The sequence below is a fragment of the Athene noctua genome, chromosome 25, assembly GCF_965140245.1.
Source record: "Athene noctua chromosome 25, bAthNoc1.hap1.1, whole genome shotgun sequence".
Classification (NCBI taxonomy): domain Eukaryota; kingdom Metazoa; phylum Chordata; class Aves; order Strigiformes; family Strigidae; genus Athene; species Athene noctua.
Window position 1 is genome coordinate 615,962 of NC_134061.1, and position 13,320 is coordinate 629,281.

At 73.4% G+C, this 13,320-nt stretch overlaps 2 protein-coding genes across 2 annotated transcripts in view; both read left to right on the forward strand.

Moving 5' to 3' along the window:
* The first annotated feature begins 824 nt into the window (after positions 1–824).
* On the forward strand, positions 825–2,064 carry HCRT (hypocretin neuropeptide precursor). The gene is made up of 2 exons (XM_074926588.1): positions 825–1,123; positions 1,636–2,064. The coding sequence occupies exons 1-2, from the start codon at positions 1,103–1,105 to the stop codon at positions 2,062–2,064; spliced, it is 450 nt and encodes a 149-aa protein (XP_074782689.1). The 5' UTR covers positions 825–1,102.
* Positions 2,065–2,793: 729 nt separating this feature from the next.
* KAT2A (lysine acetyltransferase 2A) overlaps positions 2,794–13,320 on the forward strand; it is a 34,655-nt gene continuing 24,128 nt past the window's right edge. The window contains 17 exon segments of the mRNA XM_074927147.1: positions 2,794–2,932; positions 5,272–5,505; positions 5,625–5,756; positions 5,930–6,057; positions 6,900–7,143; positions 7,338–7,495; positions 8,528–8,735; positions 8,883–9,077; positions 9,343–9,542; positions 9,770–10,019; positions 10,124–10,338; positions 11,301–11,348; positions 11,463–11,622; positions 11,686–11,830; positions 11,920–12,026; positions 12,099–12,215; positions 12,218–13,098. Of these exon segments, the coding sequence (XP_074783248.1) occupies positions 2,857–2,932; positions 5,272–5,505; positions 5,625–5,756; positions 5,930–6,057; positions 6,900–7,143; positions 7,338–7,495; positions 8,528–8,735; positions 8,883–9,077; positions 9,343–9,542; positions 9,770–10,019; positions 10,124–10,338; positions 11,301–11,348; positions 11,463–11,622; positions 11,686–11,830; positions 11,920–12,026; positions 12,099–12,215; positions 12,218–13,098 (3,498 nt within the window). The 5' untranslated portion in view covers positions 2,794–2,856.

Consider the following 13,320-nt stretch of genomic DNA (forward strand, 5'->3'; position numbering starts at 1 on the left):
GCGCGGAGGTTGGGGAGGGGTGTCCCTGCTCCTGCTTGCCCCCACCCCCGAGCTCCCGGGGCCTCCTCCATCCCCCCAGTCTGGTTCCGGAGCCCGTGCCCTGCGGCGGGGCTGACACCCCGGTGCCCGTGTGCGTGTGCCCCAGCCCGCTGTGCCAGGACCCTGCAGCCCCGGGTCCAGGCTCCTGGCCGGGGTCCAGGGCCGCGGGTTTTGCCTTCGCCAGCCTCGGGGAAAACCTGCCCGGCAGAAGGGTCCTGGCCCGGCCCGGCCCCTCTCTGCGGGACAGCGGGTCCCTTCCCCTTCCTGGCGTCCCTGGGGCCCCCGCTGTGCAGAGGGGCCGGGAGGTTTTGGGGTGCAGTGGGGGCGGCGCAGACCGGCCTGGGCAGCAGATGTGGCTTCTGCATCAGGGAACCGTCGGGGCGAGGGGGTCCCGGCGCAGGCACTGGGCGAGGGGCGGTCTGGGGTCGGACCGTGGCTGCGGAGCGTTATAAAGAGCGTGAGACCCACCCCGGTGCCCTGCTGCTCCCTCGCGCGCCTGGCGGGGGTCACCGAGGGGGACGGAGGGTGGCACTGGGGACGGGGACCTTGGCAGCACCGTCCCTCCCCTGGCACCAGCCGAGCGCAGGGCGATGGCTCCCCACGTCAAGGAGCCGTGCGGCTACCTGGCAGCCCTTTGTTCGGGAGGTAATTAGCCTAATGGGGCCACGAGGAGTGGACCCGCGCGCTGCTGCTGGCGGGAGCAGCCCAGCACCTCCCCAGCGCCGACCTTCAGCCCCTTTGTGCCGGCCCGGCCACGGGGCACGTGGGCAATTACGGCCTCATTAGTGCCACGCGCCCCGGCCACCGTGCCCGGCCAGCGAGCGCCCACACAATGAGGAGCTGCAAATGAGGGGAAAGGCCTGGCCGGTCTCCGGGCTACCGGCCCCAGCGCGCCCGCGTCTCCCAGAGACCAGCTGCTCCCGCCTGGCCCCGGCGGTATTTTTGGCAGCGCTATTGTGCCGGGCCCTATAAAGCGGCGGCGGGCGGCACAGGGGTGCCGTGCTCTCGGCTGCCCCGCGGGACGGGCCCAGCGCCGCGCCGCTGCCTGAGGACCTCGGGAAGGATGGAGCTGCCCAGCGCCAAGGTGGGGCCGGGAGGGCAGCCGGGGGGAGGTTGGGGTGTGGGGCCGGTGGTCTGGGGGCGCGGGAGGGCCTGGCTGGTCCCTCGGGAAGCCCCAAGCGTGCGCCTCCTCCCCAGGGCTCCCCGACTGTGGCCAGCAGCCGGCTGGGGGGCTCAGCCCCGCGTGGGCTCCTCAGGAGGGAGCGGGGCGCGTGGTTCCCGTGGCGTCGGGCTGGGCGCTGGTCCCGGGGCACTCGGCGGCGAGGGGAGGGTGTTCGCCGAGGCTGTCTGAGGGCATCCACGTCTGGTCAGAGCATGGGTGGGGGCCGTGGGGTGTGCCTGTGCCCCAGGTGCCAAAGGTGCCCCCCGGGTGTGGGGCTGGGCCCCCGTGGCAGCGAGGACGAGCGGCCAGCGCCGCGGCGGCCGGGACAGGCGGGAGCCGAGACCCCAGCGGGCAGGGGAGGAGCGGGGGGCAGCCCTGGGCTGTGCCCCCCCAGCACTGCCGGCGGCCCCGCGCTGACGCTGCCCTCGCCCCAGCGAGCCGCCTGCCTCGTCCTGCTGCTCCTGCTCTGCTCCCTGGCCGCGGCCCGGCAGAGTCTGCCCGAGTGCTGCCGGCAGAAGACCTGCTCCTGCCGCGTCTACGACCTCCTGCACGGCATGGGCAACCACGCCGCCGGCATCCTCACCCTGGGCAAGCGGAAGAGCGTCCCGCCAGCCTTTCAGAGCCGGCTCTACCGCCTGCTGCACGGCGCCGGCAACCACGCCGCCGGCATCCTCACCATGGGCAAGCGCGGCGAGCACCCCGGCACCGCCTGCCCCGACAGCGCGGGCTGCCCGGCGGGCACCGGGGCCCGGCCCACGCCGGGGCTGCGGGGGGCTGGCGCCAGCCCCAGGGAGTGCCACGGACACTCGGGGAAGGACCTGACCGAGAGCCGAGCCCAGGGGGCCACCAAGAGCTTCTACTGAGGGGTGGGGGGCAGCAGGAGCTGGGGGCGATCTGGGGGGGCGCAGACCCTGGGTAAGCCTCCGCCACAGCCCCCCCGGCCCTGGGCGAGCGGCTCAGGGCCCCGCCGGCACCGCTGGCCTCTGGCAATAAATGGTAGCCGGATGTTACCGGGCTCTGCCTTCTCTCTGGGGAGGGGCCGGGGGGGCACAGCTCTGCTCCGGGGGGCGTGTGCCAGGACCAGAACCGGGGACGAGCGAGCCCGGACCGGGCCGCCCAGGAGCGGGGGCGCGTTTGTGGACCCCCCTGAAAAGGGGCTCAGAGCGTCCCCCGCCACAGCACCAGGGGACCTCTGGTGACCCTCTCGTGGCCACACGTCCCTGATCCCCCCTCACCCCCCCGTCCCCGCGTGGGGTCCCGGGAGGGCTCTGTCACCCCTGGGTGCCCCCTCGGCCCCGCCCTGCAGCCCCCGAGCCGAGCCCCAAGCGCCGGTGTCCCGCAGCCGGTGCCCCCGGGCCCGCCGGGTCCCGCCCCTGCGCAGCCTCCGTGGGCCCGGGAGGGCCGGTGCCTCCCGGTGCCTCCCGGTGCCTCCCGGTGCCTCCTGGTATCGAGCCGCTCCCGGTGCCCCCCGGGACAGAGCGACCTGCCCGCGGGCGGGTGCCGGTGCCCGCCGGTGCCGAGGCCCCTCCCGGTGCCGGCGGCGCGCAGGGCCCGGGGCGGGGCGGGGCGGGGCGGGAGCCCCGGGCCGGGCCGGGCCGAGCCGGGATCAGCCCGCGGCGGCGGAGCCCAGCCCCGCGGCGGGGGCCGGCGGGAGGATGCCGGTGATGAAGGGGCTGCTGGCGCCGCAGAACACCTTCCTCGACACCATCGCCACCCGCTTCGATGGCACACGTAGGGCCGGGACCGGGGCCGGGGCGGCGGGGAGCGGGAGGGGCCGCGCTGGGCACGGCGGGGCCCCGGGCTGGGCGGGACGCGACCGTCCACGCTCCGCGGTGTCCCGGGGACCCCCCCCCCCCCCCGCTCCGTGTCCGTGACCGGGCTCGGTGCTCCGGGAGCCCCCCCGTGTCCCCGGGCGGCCGCGCTCAGCACCAGGGACAGAGCCCGGGGGGGCCCCGGGACGCGGGGGGGGCCCACGTTGGGGACCCGGCTGGGCTCTCCCCGCCCCGGAGCCCCCAGGGCCCGGCTTTGCCCCCACTCGTGCCCGAGCGGTCCCCGGGGGGCCGTGTGGGTTGTGCCTGGCCCCCGGGGGTGTCGGGGTGCTGCCCCCAGGAGCCACCGGAGCCGGGGGGGCGCAGCCGGTGCCGGTCACCTCCACCGTGACCGACGTGACGGGGCCCTCGGGGGGCCCCGGTGCTGCACAGCCCGGACCCCCCAGCCCCCAGTTAGCGAAGCCTGGGGTCACGTCCCGGGGCGCGGGGGGGGTGCTGGTTTTGGCCGGGGTGGGCGCGGGGCCTTGTGCTGTCCCAGCACCGACCGTTTTGGGGTCCCTCCCGTGGCCGGAGGTGCTGTTGGGTGCCCCCCGGCCGCTGGGGTCCCCTCCATGTCCGTGTCGGGGGGCCGGGGTGGTTCAGAGTCCTGGCGGGGGGGGGGGATCACGCCGGGGTGCCACGCGCCAGCTCCGGCACCGCTGTCACCACGCAGCCACCCGGGGACAGGCCGTGTTCGGGGCTGACCCCCGGCCCCCCCTGAATCGCCAGGAGCAGGGGCCTCCCGGGCCAGCTGCCCGCGGGACCAGTAGGAAAGTGGCACTGGGAGCCCGCGGCCACCCCCGACGGCGCCGTCGGGGCACCCCGGGGCACGTGCTGGCTGCGGGCCCGGGCGATGCGGCACAGCCCAGCTCACACTGGGGTTGTGGGGGACAGGGGCTCTCGTGGGGGACGTCACCCTCGGGGCTGCGGGGTGTAACGAGGCTGCGGCCCCCCCCCCGAGCCTCCCCCGGCACAGCTGGAGCTGCCCCCCCAGCATCAGCTGCACCAGCCCCTCGCCGGGCGCTTTTAAACGGTGTCCGGCTTTGCGGGTTTGCTGCGGCTCTTATCGGCTTTATCTGCCACAGAGAGGGGCTTTAGCCGCAGCGATACACCCCGCGGGTTAACCCGGCCTCTCCCAGGCGGCGCGGCCCGCAGCCCCGGGGGTGCCTGTGTGGGCAAGCTGGCCACCGTGGCAGGGGGCTGCCGAGCCCCCCAGGGCCGCATCCCCCCGCTCAGCAGCGCTGCTCCCAAAGGCCAGCCCTTTTTTTTTCTTTTCTAATAACACATCCTGGACAAGGCCGTAATCCTGGCTCCCCAGAGCCAAAATCTGGCCTTAGTCACAGCTTCAAGCTATTTTTGCTTCTCCAAGCTAATCCCGGGCTGAGCTGTGCTGCGGTGGCCCCGCTGCACCCCCGTCGCACCCGGGCTGCCTGCGGCCGCCATCGCCTCCGCCCGCAGGCTCCTGTGCCCCGCACGGCCCCGCTCTCGGGACACGGGTGCCGCAATCCGCTGCGGGAGGGGTCAGACCGCGTCTGCTGCTCCTGGTGCCTGGGCTGTGGGGGTTCGGGGGTGCTGGGCCGGGCAACCGTGGGCTGGAGACCGTGTCGGGGCTGGGGACGGCCCGGTGTGCCCCCAGCCCGCGCCGGCCGCACAGCTCGCTTCCTTCGCACCCTCTCGCACGAGGCCATCTGTCCCGCTGGCACCCAGCCTGCTGCCACGGCTGGGGGCTGCGGGGCGAAACGGAGGGGCAGGGCACGGGGCTGGCAGGGGCCTTCCTCTGCCTGGTGCCACCTCCCCGCGGGGCAGGGGTGATGCTGGGAGGCTCCGCAGGGCATTTCCCCTGCACCTCGCAGCTCGACACCGGCCCTCGACTCCCCCCAGGCTCGAAGCTTTTCTCCCACCCTCGCAGCACCTCTGGGCTGGCAGCACCCGCCCGTGTTTGCCGCAGCTCCCGCTAAGCTGCCTGAGCCCCGGCGGGAGGTGGGAGCGGCAGATGGCGAGGGGGAGGCGAGAACCGCGCGCTCGGGATGGCCTCTCTGGCGACGGGAGCCGGCTCTGGGCTTTCCCTTTCCTGTGCCTGGGGCTGGGGTCCCGCCCGGGCCGGGGTGCTGGGGGCGGCAGGACGGGGGCTGAGCGAGCTCTGGGGGCGGCCGCAGCACGGAGACCTGGCTCTGCTTCCCAGAGGGGTCGGGGGGGCTGGGCTCCCCCTCGTGCCCCCCAGCACGGCCCCGAGCCCTCAGGGGCGGCCGCGTCTCTTTCCAGACAGCAACTTCATCCTGGCCAACGCGCAGGTCCGCCGCGGCTTCCCCATCGTCTACTGCTCCGACGGCTTCTGCGACCTCACCGGCTTCACCCGCACCGAGGTCATGCAGAAGAACTGCAGCTGCCGCTTCCTCTACGGGGCCGAGACCAGCGAGCCCGTCCTGCAGCGCATCGAGAAGGTGCTGGACGGCAGGCAGGAGTACCAGACCGAGGTCTGCTTCTACAAGAAGGGTGGTGAGTGGTGCGTGGGGCCGGGTCCCTGCCCGCACCTCCGGCTGGGACTCGGCCCCGGGGTGAAGCCGTTGAGCAGCGCGGGGGCTGTCCTGCCTTCACCACCCCTCTCCTCCCCGCAGGAGCTGCCTTCTGGTGCCTGCTGGACATCATGCCCATCAAGAACGAGAAGGGGGAGGTGGTGCTCTTCCTCTTCTCCTTCAAGGACATCACAGAGAGCCGGGGCAGGAGCCACCTGGCTGACAAGAAGGAGGGTGAGCGGTGGCTGTGGGATGGGGACGGGTTTTGGGGAGCGGTGTGTGCCGTGGGCACCTGGCAGAGGGGCTCCCGTTCCCTGCTCGCTGCCGTGCAGGGAGGGGTCCCCGAAGCAGTCCCCCCGCTCTGTCGCACCAGCTTCCTCTAACCCAGCGTGTCTTGTCCGCTGCAGAGAAGCAGAGGAGCAAGAAGCCCGGGAGCTCACGCCTGCAGGCAGCGCGGTGGCAGGGCCGGACCGTGCTGCACCGGCTCAGCAGCCAGTTTGCCCGGAGGGACCGTGGCGAGATGAAAATCAACCACGTAAGGACCTGGGGGGGCCCTCAGCTTTGCCCGGTGCCCCCCGGGCTGGGGCTGCGGGCGGGCTGGCGGGGCTGCAGCTCTCCGGGCCCAGCCCCGCAGCAGAGCCCGGCCTTGCCGCGATGCTGCTCCTTTGCCCGCACCTCACTGGCCTCCCCGGGCGCCGAAGCGTGGTCCGGGCTGCAGGAGAGAGACCAGCGGGTGCCCAGAGCTTGCCGTGGGGACAACAGCTCTGCTGGCAGGGCCGTGTCTCTCCTCGCAGGTTGGCTGTCGGGACAGCGGCGGCGCTGGCCCCGGGGAGCGCCGTTCCCAGCTGTGGCAGCCGGTGCCGCCCGCGCCAGCCCCTTCCCGTGGCTGCAGTCCCCAGCGCAGGGTCCCCGGGCAGGGCCGCAGCGACGGGCACCGCTGGCAGACTTGGGGCCAGGGTGGGCGTCTGTCACCGGCCAAGAGTGGGGGGCCCAGAGCTGGCAAACAGGCAGAGGGGTTCAGTGTGCCAGTCTTGAATTCTGGGGGCTTGGGAGGGACAGACCTGGCTCCCCCCTCACCCAGGCAGAGGGTGGGGGTGGCTCAAATTGGCACCTGAGACGGTTTTGGGCACCACCAGCGCCCTGGATCACTGTTAATCACATTAGCACAGCATTAATTGATGGGCCGTAACCAGGCGTCCTGTGCCCACCTCTGAGGTGACCACAGCGCAGCCCATGCTCCCCACTGCACAAGCGCCTCCGTCACCCCGGCGTCAGCCAGGCTGGCAGGACTCGGGGGGGGGGGCTGCGGGGGCCTGCGCCCCCCGTGCGGGCGGCTCCTGTGCCTCCCCTGTGCCACCCTGCCGCTTGCTCCCCCAGAACGTGTTTGAGAGCAAACTGTCCATCCCCGAGTACAAAGTGGCCTCGGTGCAGAAGTCCCGCTTCATCCTGCTCCACTACAGCATCTTCAAGGCCCTCTGGGACTGGCTGATCCTGCTGGCCACCTTCTACGTGGCCGTCACCGTCCCCTACAACGTCTGCTTCACGGGCAGGGAGGACAGCCTCTCGGCCGCCCGCAGCACCATCGTCAGCGACATCGCCGTGGAGATGCTCTTCATCCTGGGTAGGTCCCTGCCCGCGCCGAGCGCCCGTCCGGGATGGGGGACATGGCCAGTGCAGGGGGGACACGGCCAGAGCAGCGACCCGAGGGGGGGTGCAGAGGGGACCTGGCATCGCTGCGCCCCTGCGAGCACCCCACGGGAGCTCCCGCGGCCGTGGCGGGGAGGGTGAGGGCTGGCCCTGCTCTCCCCGGGGCAGACATTGTCCTGAATTTCCGGACGACGTACGTGAGCCAGTCGGGCCAGGTGGTGTACGACCCCCGCTCCATCTGCATCCACTACGTGGCCACCTGGTTCTTCGTGGATCTGATCGCCGCTCTGCCCTTCGACCTGCTCTACGTCTTCAACGTGACCGTGGTGCGTGGCCGCTCGCGGGCGGGGGGCGCGGGGGGGTGGCCCCTTTCGCAGGGCCCCGCTCCTGACGCGCCTGTCGGGAGCAGCGAGGGGAAGCGGCGGTGGCAGCTCTAGCAGGAAACCTCCCCCGCCACTTAAATCAGCCAGGGGCTGCCACAAACGACGGCAACTGCCGCGGCACCGCTCCAGGAGCTGCAGGCAGGTGCCTGCCCTGCACCCAGCACCCAGCACGGCCGAGCTCTGCCCCGGGGTTGAGCGCAGCTCTGAGCAGCTCCACGTCTCTGTGCAAACACCTTGTGTATCCCCCGTGTCGCAGCGAGGGGCACTCGCACGGTGCAGGGGGGTCACCGTGTGTGCAGGCACACGGGGCGGCGAAGGCCAGTCCCAGCCTGAGCATCCCCGGGCTCTCGAGGGGCCCCGCAGCACCGCGGGTGCGAGGGCACGACCCCTTCCATCCTCTGCTAATTGGGGCAGGGAGGGAGGCTGTAATTACACTTAATGGAGGCAGAGCAGTGTGTGTGGAGCACAAGGGCACTTGGGGCTGGAACTGCCCCCCTGAGCCAAACCCGGCCCCGCTCGCGGCCCGGCAGGAGAACAACAGCGGCCGAGGCAGGGGCGCGTTCCTGGGGCGGTGCTGGCAGGGCGGGCAGCCCCGGCAGGGACCCTCTGGGCAGCGGGGAGCCAAGTGGAGCCACCCGGGGAGCGTCTGCTCTGGCACAGCCCCTGCCCGTTGCCCCTGCCCGGCCACGGCCCTCGGCTCCTGCCCGGTGCCACACTGGCAGGAGGCAGAAGGACGATGCGGGGGCTCTGCGGGAGCCCTCGGCCCCGCGGCTCCTCCAGACCCACCTGCCCAAGCCAGGGCCCGTCTGGCTGCGTGTCCAGGGCCGCTGCGGGCACCGCACAGCACCTGCCCCTCGCCGACAGATCGCTCAGCCTCACCACAGGCAGCCGCTGAGAGCAGAGCCACTGGTGCCGCTCCCCACCCCTCCCCAGCACCCCAAATGTCCCGGGTTCACCCCCTGCCCCCCTCCCCAGACCTCGCTGGTTCACCTGCTGAAGACGGTGCGGCTGCTGCGGCTGCTGCGGCTGCTGCAGAAGCTGGACCGGTACTCGCAGTACAGCGCCGTGGTGCTCACGCTGCTCATGTCCATGTTCGCGCTGCTGGCGCACTGGCTGGCCTGTCTCTGGTACGTCATCGGCCGCACCGAGATGGAGAGCAACGACCCCCGCACCTGGGACATCGGTGAGCGGGGCCGCGGGGGCTGGGCGGGGGGCTCGGGGCGCCCGGGGGCCGCAGCTCTTCTGGGGGGTGCCCCTGCCTGCGGAGGGGGCCGGGGGCTGCGCCGGGCGGTGGCCCCGCGGCGAGGCTGACCCGGGCTCTGCTTGGCAGGCTGGCTGCACGAGCTGGGCAAGAGGCTGGAGGCTCCCTACGTCAACAACTCGGTGGGGGGCCCCTCCATCCGCAGCGCCTACATCGCCTCCCTCTACTTCACCCTCAGCAGCCTGACCAGCGTGGGCTTCGGCAACGTCTGCGCCAACACCGACGCCGAGAAGATCTTCTCCATCTGCACCATGCTCATCGGGGGTGAGGCGGGGAGCGGGGCAGGGCCTGGGGGGCATCACCGCCGGCTGCCGGAGCCGCGGGAACCCCGGCAGGGCACTGCGGAGGGCGGTGAACACGGCTGCCCTGGGGCACGGCCCGGGGCTGGCCTTAGAGGAGGAGCCCCCCCGCCCCGTGCTGCAGCCCTCGGCCCCGCGCCCCTGGCGGGGGCAGAGCCCAGACCCCGCCCGGGCCCCCGCACGCCGCAGCCGCCCCTCGGCGGGGCTGACGCCGCCCTTCCGGCCCCCAGCACTGATGCACGCCGTCGTCTTCGGCAACGTCACGGCCATCATCCAGCGCATGTACTCCCGCCGCTCGCTCTACCACACCCGCATGAAGGACCTCAAGGACTTCATCCGCGTGCACCGCCTGCCCCAGCAGCTCAAGCAGCGGATGCTGGAGTACTTCCAGACCACCTGGTCCGTGAACAGCGGCATCGACGCGAACGAGGTAGGAGGTGTCGGCCGGGCTGGGGCAGCCCCCTCCGGCGCCCCCGTCCTGCGCCCAGCGTGGGGTGACGGGGCCGGCTCTGAGGGCGCAGGGGGGTGTCGGTACGCGTGTGCAAGCGTGCGGGGGCGCGACGATGCTCCTGGGGGTCCAGAGCTGCGTGCTGTCGGGCGGCGGGGAAGGCTGCTCCCTGCCCCTGCACCCCAGTGCCCCGGCTCCGCTCTCCCCAGCTGCTGCACGACTTCCCCGACGAGCTGCGGGCGGACGTGGCCATGCACCTCAACAAGGACATCCTGCAGCTGCCCGTCTTCGAGACAGCCAGCCGCGGGTGCCTCCGCGCCCTCTCGCTCCACATCAAGACCTCGTTCTGCGCCCCGGGGGAGTATCTGCTGCGCCAGGGCGACGCGCTCCAGGCCAACTACTTCGTCTGCTCTGGCTCCCTCGAGGTGCTGAAGGACAACGTGGTCCTGGCCATCCTGGGTGAGGGCAGGCGGCGTGGGCTCTCCCCCAGCCCCTTCTGCTGCCCGGCTGGCTGCGGGGCCCGGGGCTCGTGCCGCTTATCCCACCCCGGTCGCCTCCTGCAGGCAAAGGGGATTTGATCGGGGCCGACCTGTGCAGCACCGACCAGGTGATCAAGACCAACGCGGACGTGAAGGCGCTGACCTACTGCGACCTGCAGTACATCGGCCTGCGGGGGCTCTGCGAGGTGCTGCAGCTCTACCCCGAGTACGCCAGCAAGTTCACGGTGGACATCCACCAGGACCTGACCTTCAACCTGCGGGAGGGCAGCGAGATGGAGGTGGGTGTGTGTCCTCCCTCGCAGGCCCCTTCCCGTCCTCATGGCCCCGGGGACCGGAGCGGGGCTGGGGCGTTCGCCAGCTCCCTGCTCGCGGTCCCCCAGGCTCCGGGCGGGGGCTGTGGCTGTGCCACCCCCCCAGTGCAGGTGTGTCCTATCTGGGCTCCTCACAACCTGGGCTACTGGAAGTCAAAGTATTCACCATGCAAGAGGCTGAGGCAGATGGAAGGCTTGGAAATGGGGGTGGAGGGGACGGGGGGGGGGGGGGGGGGGGTTCGGGACAGGCAGCCGGGGCACGGTCCCCCCCAGTGCACAGGAGGCAGCGCCGGGGGCTGCGGGTTTAGTCACGCTGCCGCCAGCAGCCGGGGGGGACGTTCTGCTGCAGAAATAGCTCTGCAGCACTTCTCCTCCCCCGCCTCTGCTGCCGGCTCCGCGCTGGCACCGGGGGGGTGGGGGGGCTCCTCCAGAGCTTCTCCCCCCGGTACCCACCGCCCCCCGCCCTGCAGAGGTGGGACGGGAGGTCGCTCTCTAGATCCCAGGTAGCGCTTCCAAAGCCCAGCGAGTCCGTCACCCGGGAGAGGTATAAATAAACCCGGGGTGGAGGATGCAGACAGCTCGCCAGGCCCTGCGGGGCTCCCGGGGAGCCGCGGCGCCGCCGGCTGAGCCGGGGCTGGGGTTTGGGGCGAGGCTCAGCCCCTGCCCCGGACGCGCAGGCCGAGGCTGGGCCGCTCATCGGTGTCACGACAGCAGCAGAGGAGGGCGAGCGGCGGCGGCGGCCGGTGCTGGGCTGACGAGGCCGGGGCTGATGCGTGGGGCCGAGGGAGGTTTGATCGTCCGGGGTGGCACTGAGAGGCCGGGGGGGCTGCGGGCCAAGGCGGGCAGCGGGTGAGCCCGTGGCCAGCACCGTGCCTGCCTGTGGCCAGACCCACGGGCCACTGAGCCACCGCCGTCTGCTCTCCCCGCAGGGGCTCTGCCGCTACTCCCGCTCCCCACGGCTGTCCCAGGCACCGCAGGTTTGTGCCGCGCCGAGGGGGAGGACGGGGCAGGGGAGGACGGGGCAGGGGTGGCCGTGCCCGGCCTTGGCACCCGCGCAGCGCCAGCCCTGACCTCCCCGCGCCCACCCGCAGCCCCGTCCGGAGAGCGGTGCCGCCCCGGAGAAGCCCCTTCCCTCCATCGTGGAGGATCAGGAGGAGCCCGATGAAGACTTCCAGCACTCGCCCGCCACCATCGCCCGCCGCAAGCTGCTGCTGCCCCCGCTGAGCAGCCCGGCCCGGCGCAGCTCCCTCAGCAGCCTCCTGGGCGATGAGCTGCGCCAGGTCTCAGCCCTGCGGCGCAACTGCCGCTCCCCAGCGCGGGGCCGCCGGGGCCGCAGCCCCTCCCCGCAGCGGCGGCGGGACGCCCGGCTGCCCGAGCGGGGGGTCGGCGAGGGCAGGCGCCCACCCAAGCTCCTCATCCCCTCGCTGCAGGCCTGCGGGCCCCCGGAGCTCAGCCCCAGGTAAGGCGGGGACAGGCCGCTGCGGGGAACGGGGCGGCAGAGGGGCGAGGGGGTGACGGGGGCCAGCCCTCACCCTCCCCCTGCCCCAGGGTTGTGGACGGGATTGAAGACAACGGGGGGACAACAGAGCCACAAACTTTCTGCTTCAACGTGGACCCCCCGCTGCAGAGCGCGGCCAGGGACTCCCCCCCGTCAGGTACCTCCGGCAGCTGCCACGGGGCTGGGGGCTCGGGGAGCGCCCCCCCCCCAGCCGTGTGTTCCCCAGCAGGGACCGGCGGCGGCGGCCCAGCCCTGGCCATGGAAGCCGAGGAGATAAAGCAGAGCATCGGGCGGCTCAACCAGGAGGTGCGGCGGGGCCGGGGCCGGGGGGCTCGGCGGGGGCGTCCGCCGGTGCTGACCGCTCTGCCCCCCCTTCCAGATCTCCCGCCTCAACCAGGAGGTTTCCCACCTCGGCCGGGAGCTGCAGCGCATGGTGGAGCTGCTCCAGGGCCACCTGGCCACGCTGCACCCCCCCGCCTGCCCCCGCCGCCCGCCCGCAGCCGCCCCGCCGCCCCCCGCGCCCCCCAGCTCCCCCTCCACCAGCCCCGGGGCCAAACGCTGCCCCGGCCGCAGCCGCTCGGCCCACGGCGCTGCCAAACCGCCCCCCCTGCACCCCTGGGTGGGCGCCGAGGGGCCGTGCCCGCTGCGGGGGGGCACTCCCAGCCCCGGCCAGGCCTCGGACTCGCAGCCCCCGTCGCCGCCCCCCCGCTCTGCCCGCTCCTTCCCCGGCTGCTCGGCCGGTGCCCAGCCCCGCGCCCACCCGCAGCCCCGCCCCAGCTCCACCAGCACCCACTGACCCCGCGGGCACCGGGGGGGCCCTGGGGGACCCTCCCCCTCTGCCCCCCTCGCTGCCCGGGACACGCCAGCTCTGGCCTCCCCCCGTCACCGAGCCCCCCCCGGAGGCGGCTGCAGGTGCGGGGCAGCGGGGGGGGGCACCCGCACCCACCGCCCGGGAGCCCCGCAGGGCGCAGCGCCGGCCCCGGCCCCGCACCCGCCGGGATTTTGATACGATTTTATACTCTTCGCGCACGGGCTCTCTCTCACAACCCGGCCAGGCCCGGCGGCCCCTCCCGGGACCCCCCCACCCCCGTGCCCGCGGCCGTGGGACGGGGCTGCGGCAGCGCTGCCCCCCCGCGCACCCGGGAGGGGCTGGGGGCGGATTCTGGGCGCGGGGCCGGCTCGGGGGTGTCTCCGGGGAGGCCCCGGGGGGTCACGGCTGCTCCTGCCCGGCCCCGCGGCGCCACCCCCCGCCCCATCGGGAAATAAAGGTTTTATTTTTCCAGCCCCGGCTCCGGTGTCTCTGCCCGCCCAACCGCGCGCGCGCCCTGACGTCACGCCGCCCCGTCACGTGAGGCCACAAGGGGCGGAGTCCCGGCGGGGCGGGGCGAGGGTGATTGGCAGGAGTCGTTGCCTGTGGCCGGCGCGCTGGGAGCGGAAGGGGTGGGCGGATC

Excerpts from the sequence above, each read along its gene's own strand:
- HCRT (XM_074926588.1), top strand. The coding sequence starts at position 1,103 with ATGGAGCTGCCCAGCGCCAAG. Across the intron at positions 1,124-1,635 it reads TGGAGCTGCCCAGCGCCAAG|CGAGCCGCCTGCCTCGTCCT; the intron begins GTGGGGCCGGGA and ends CCCTCGCCCCAG.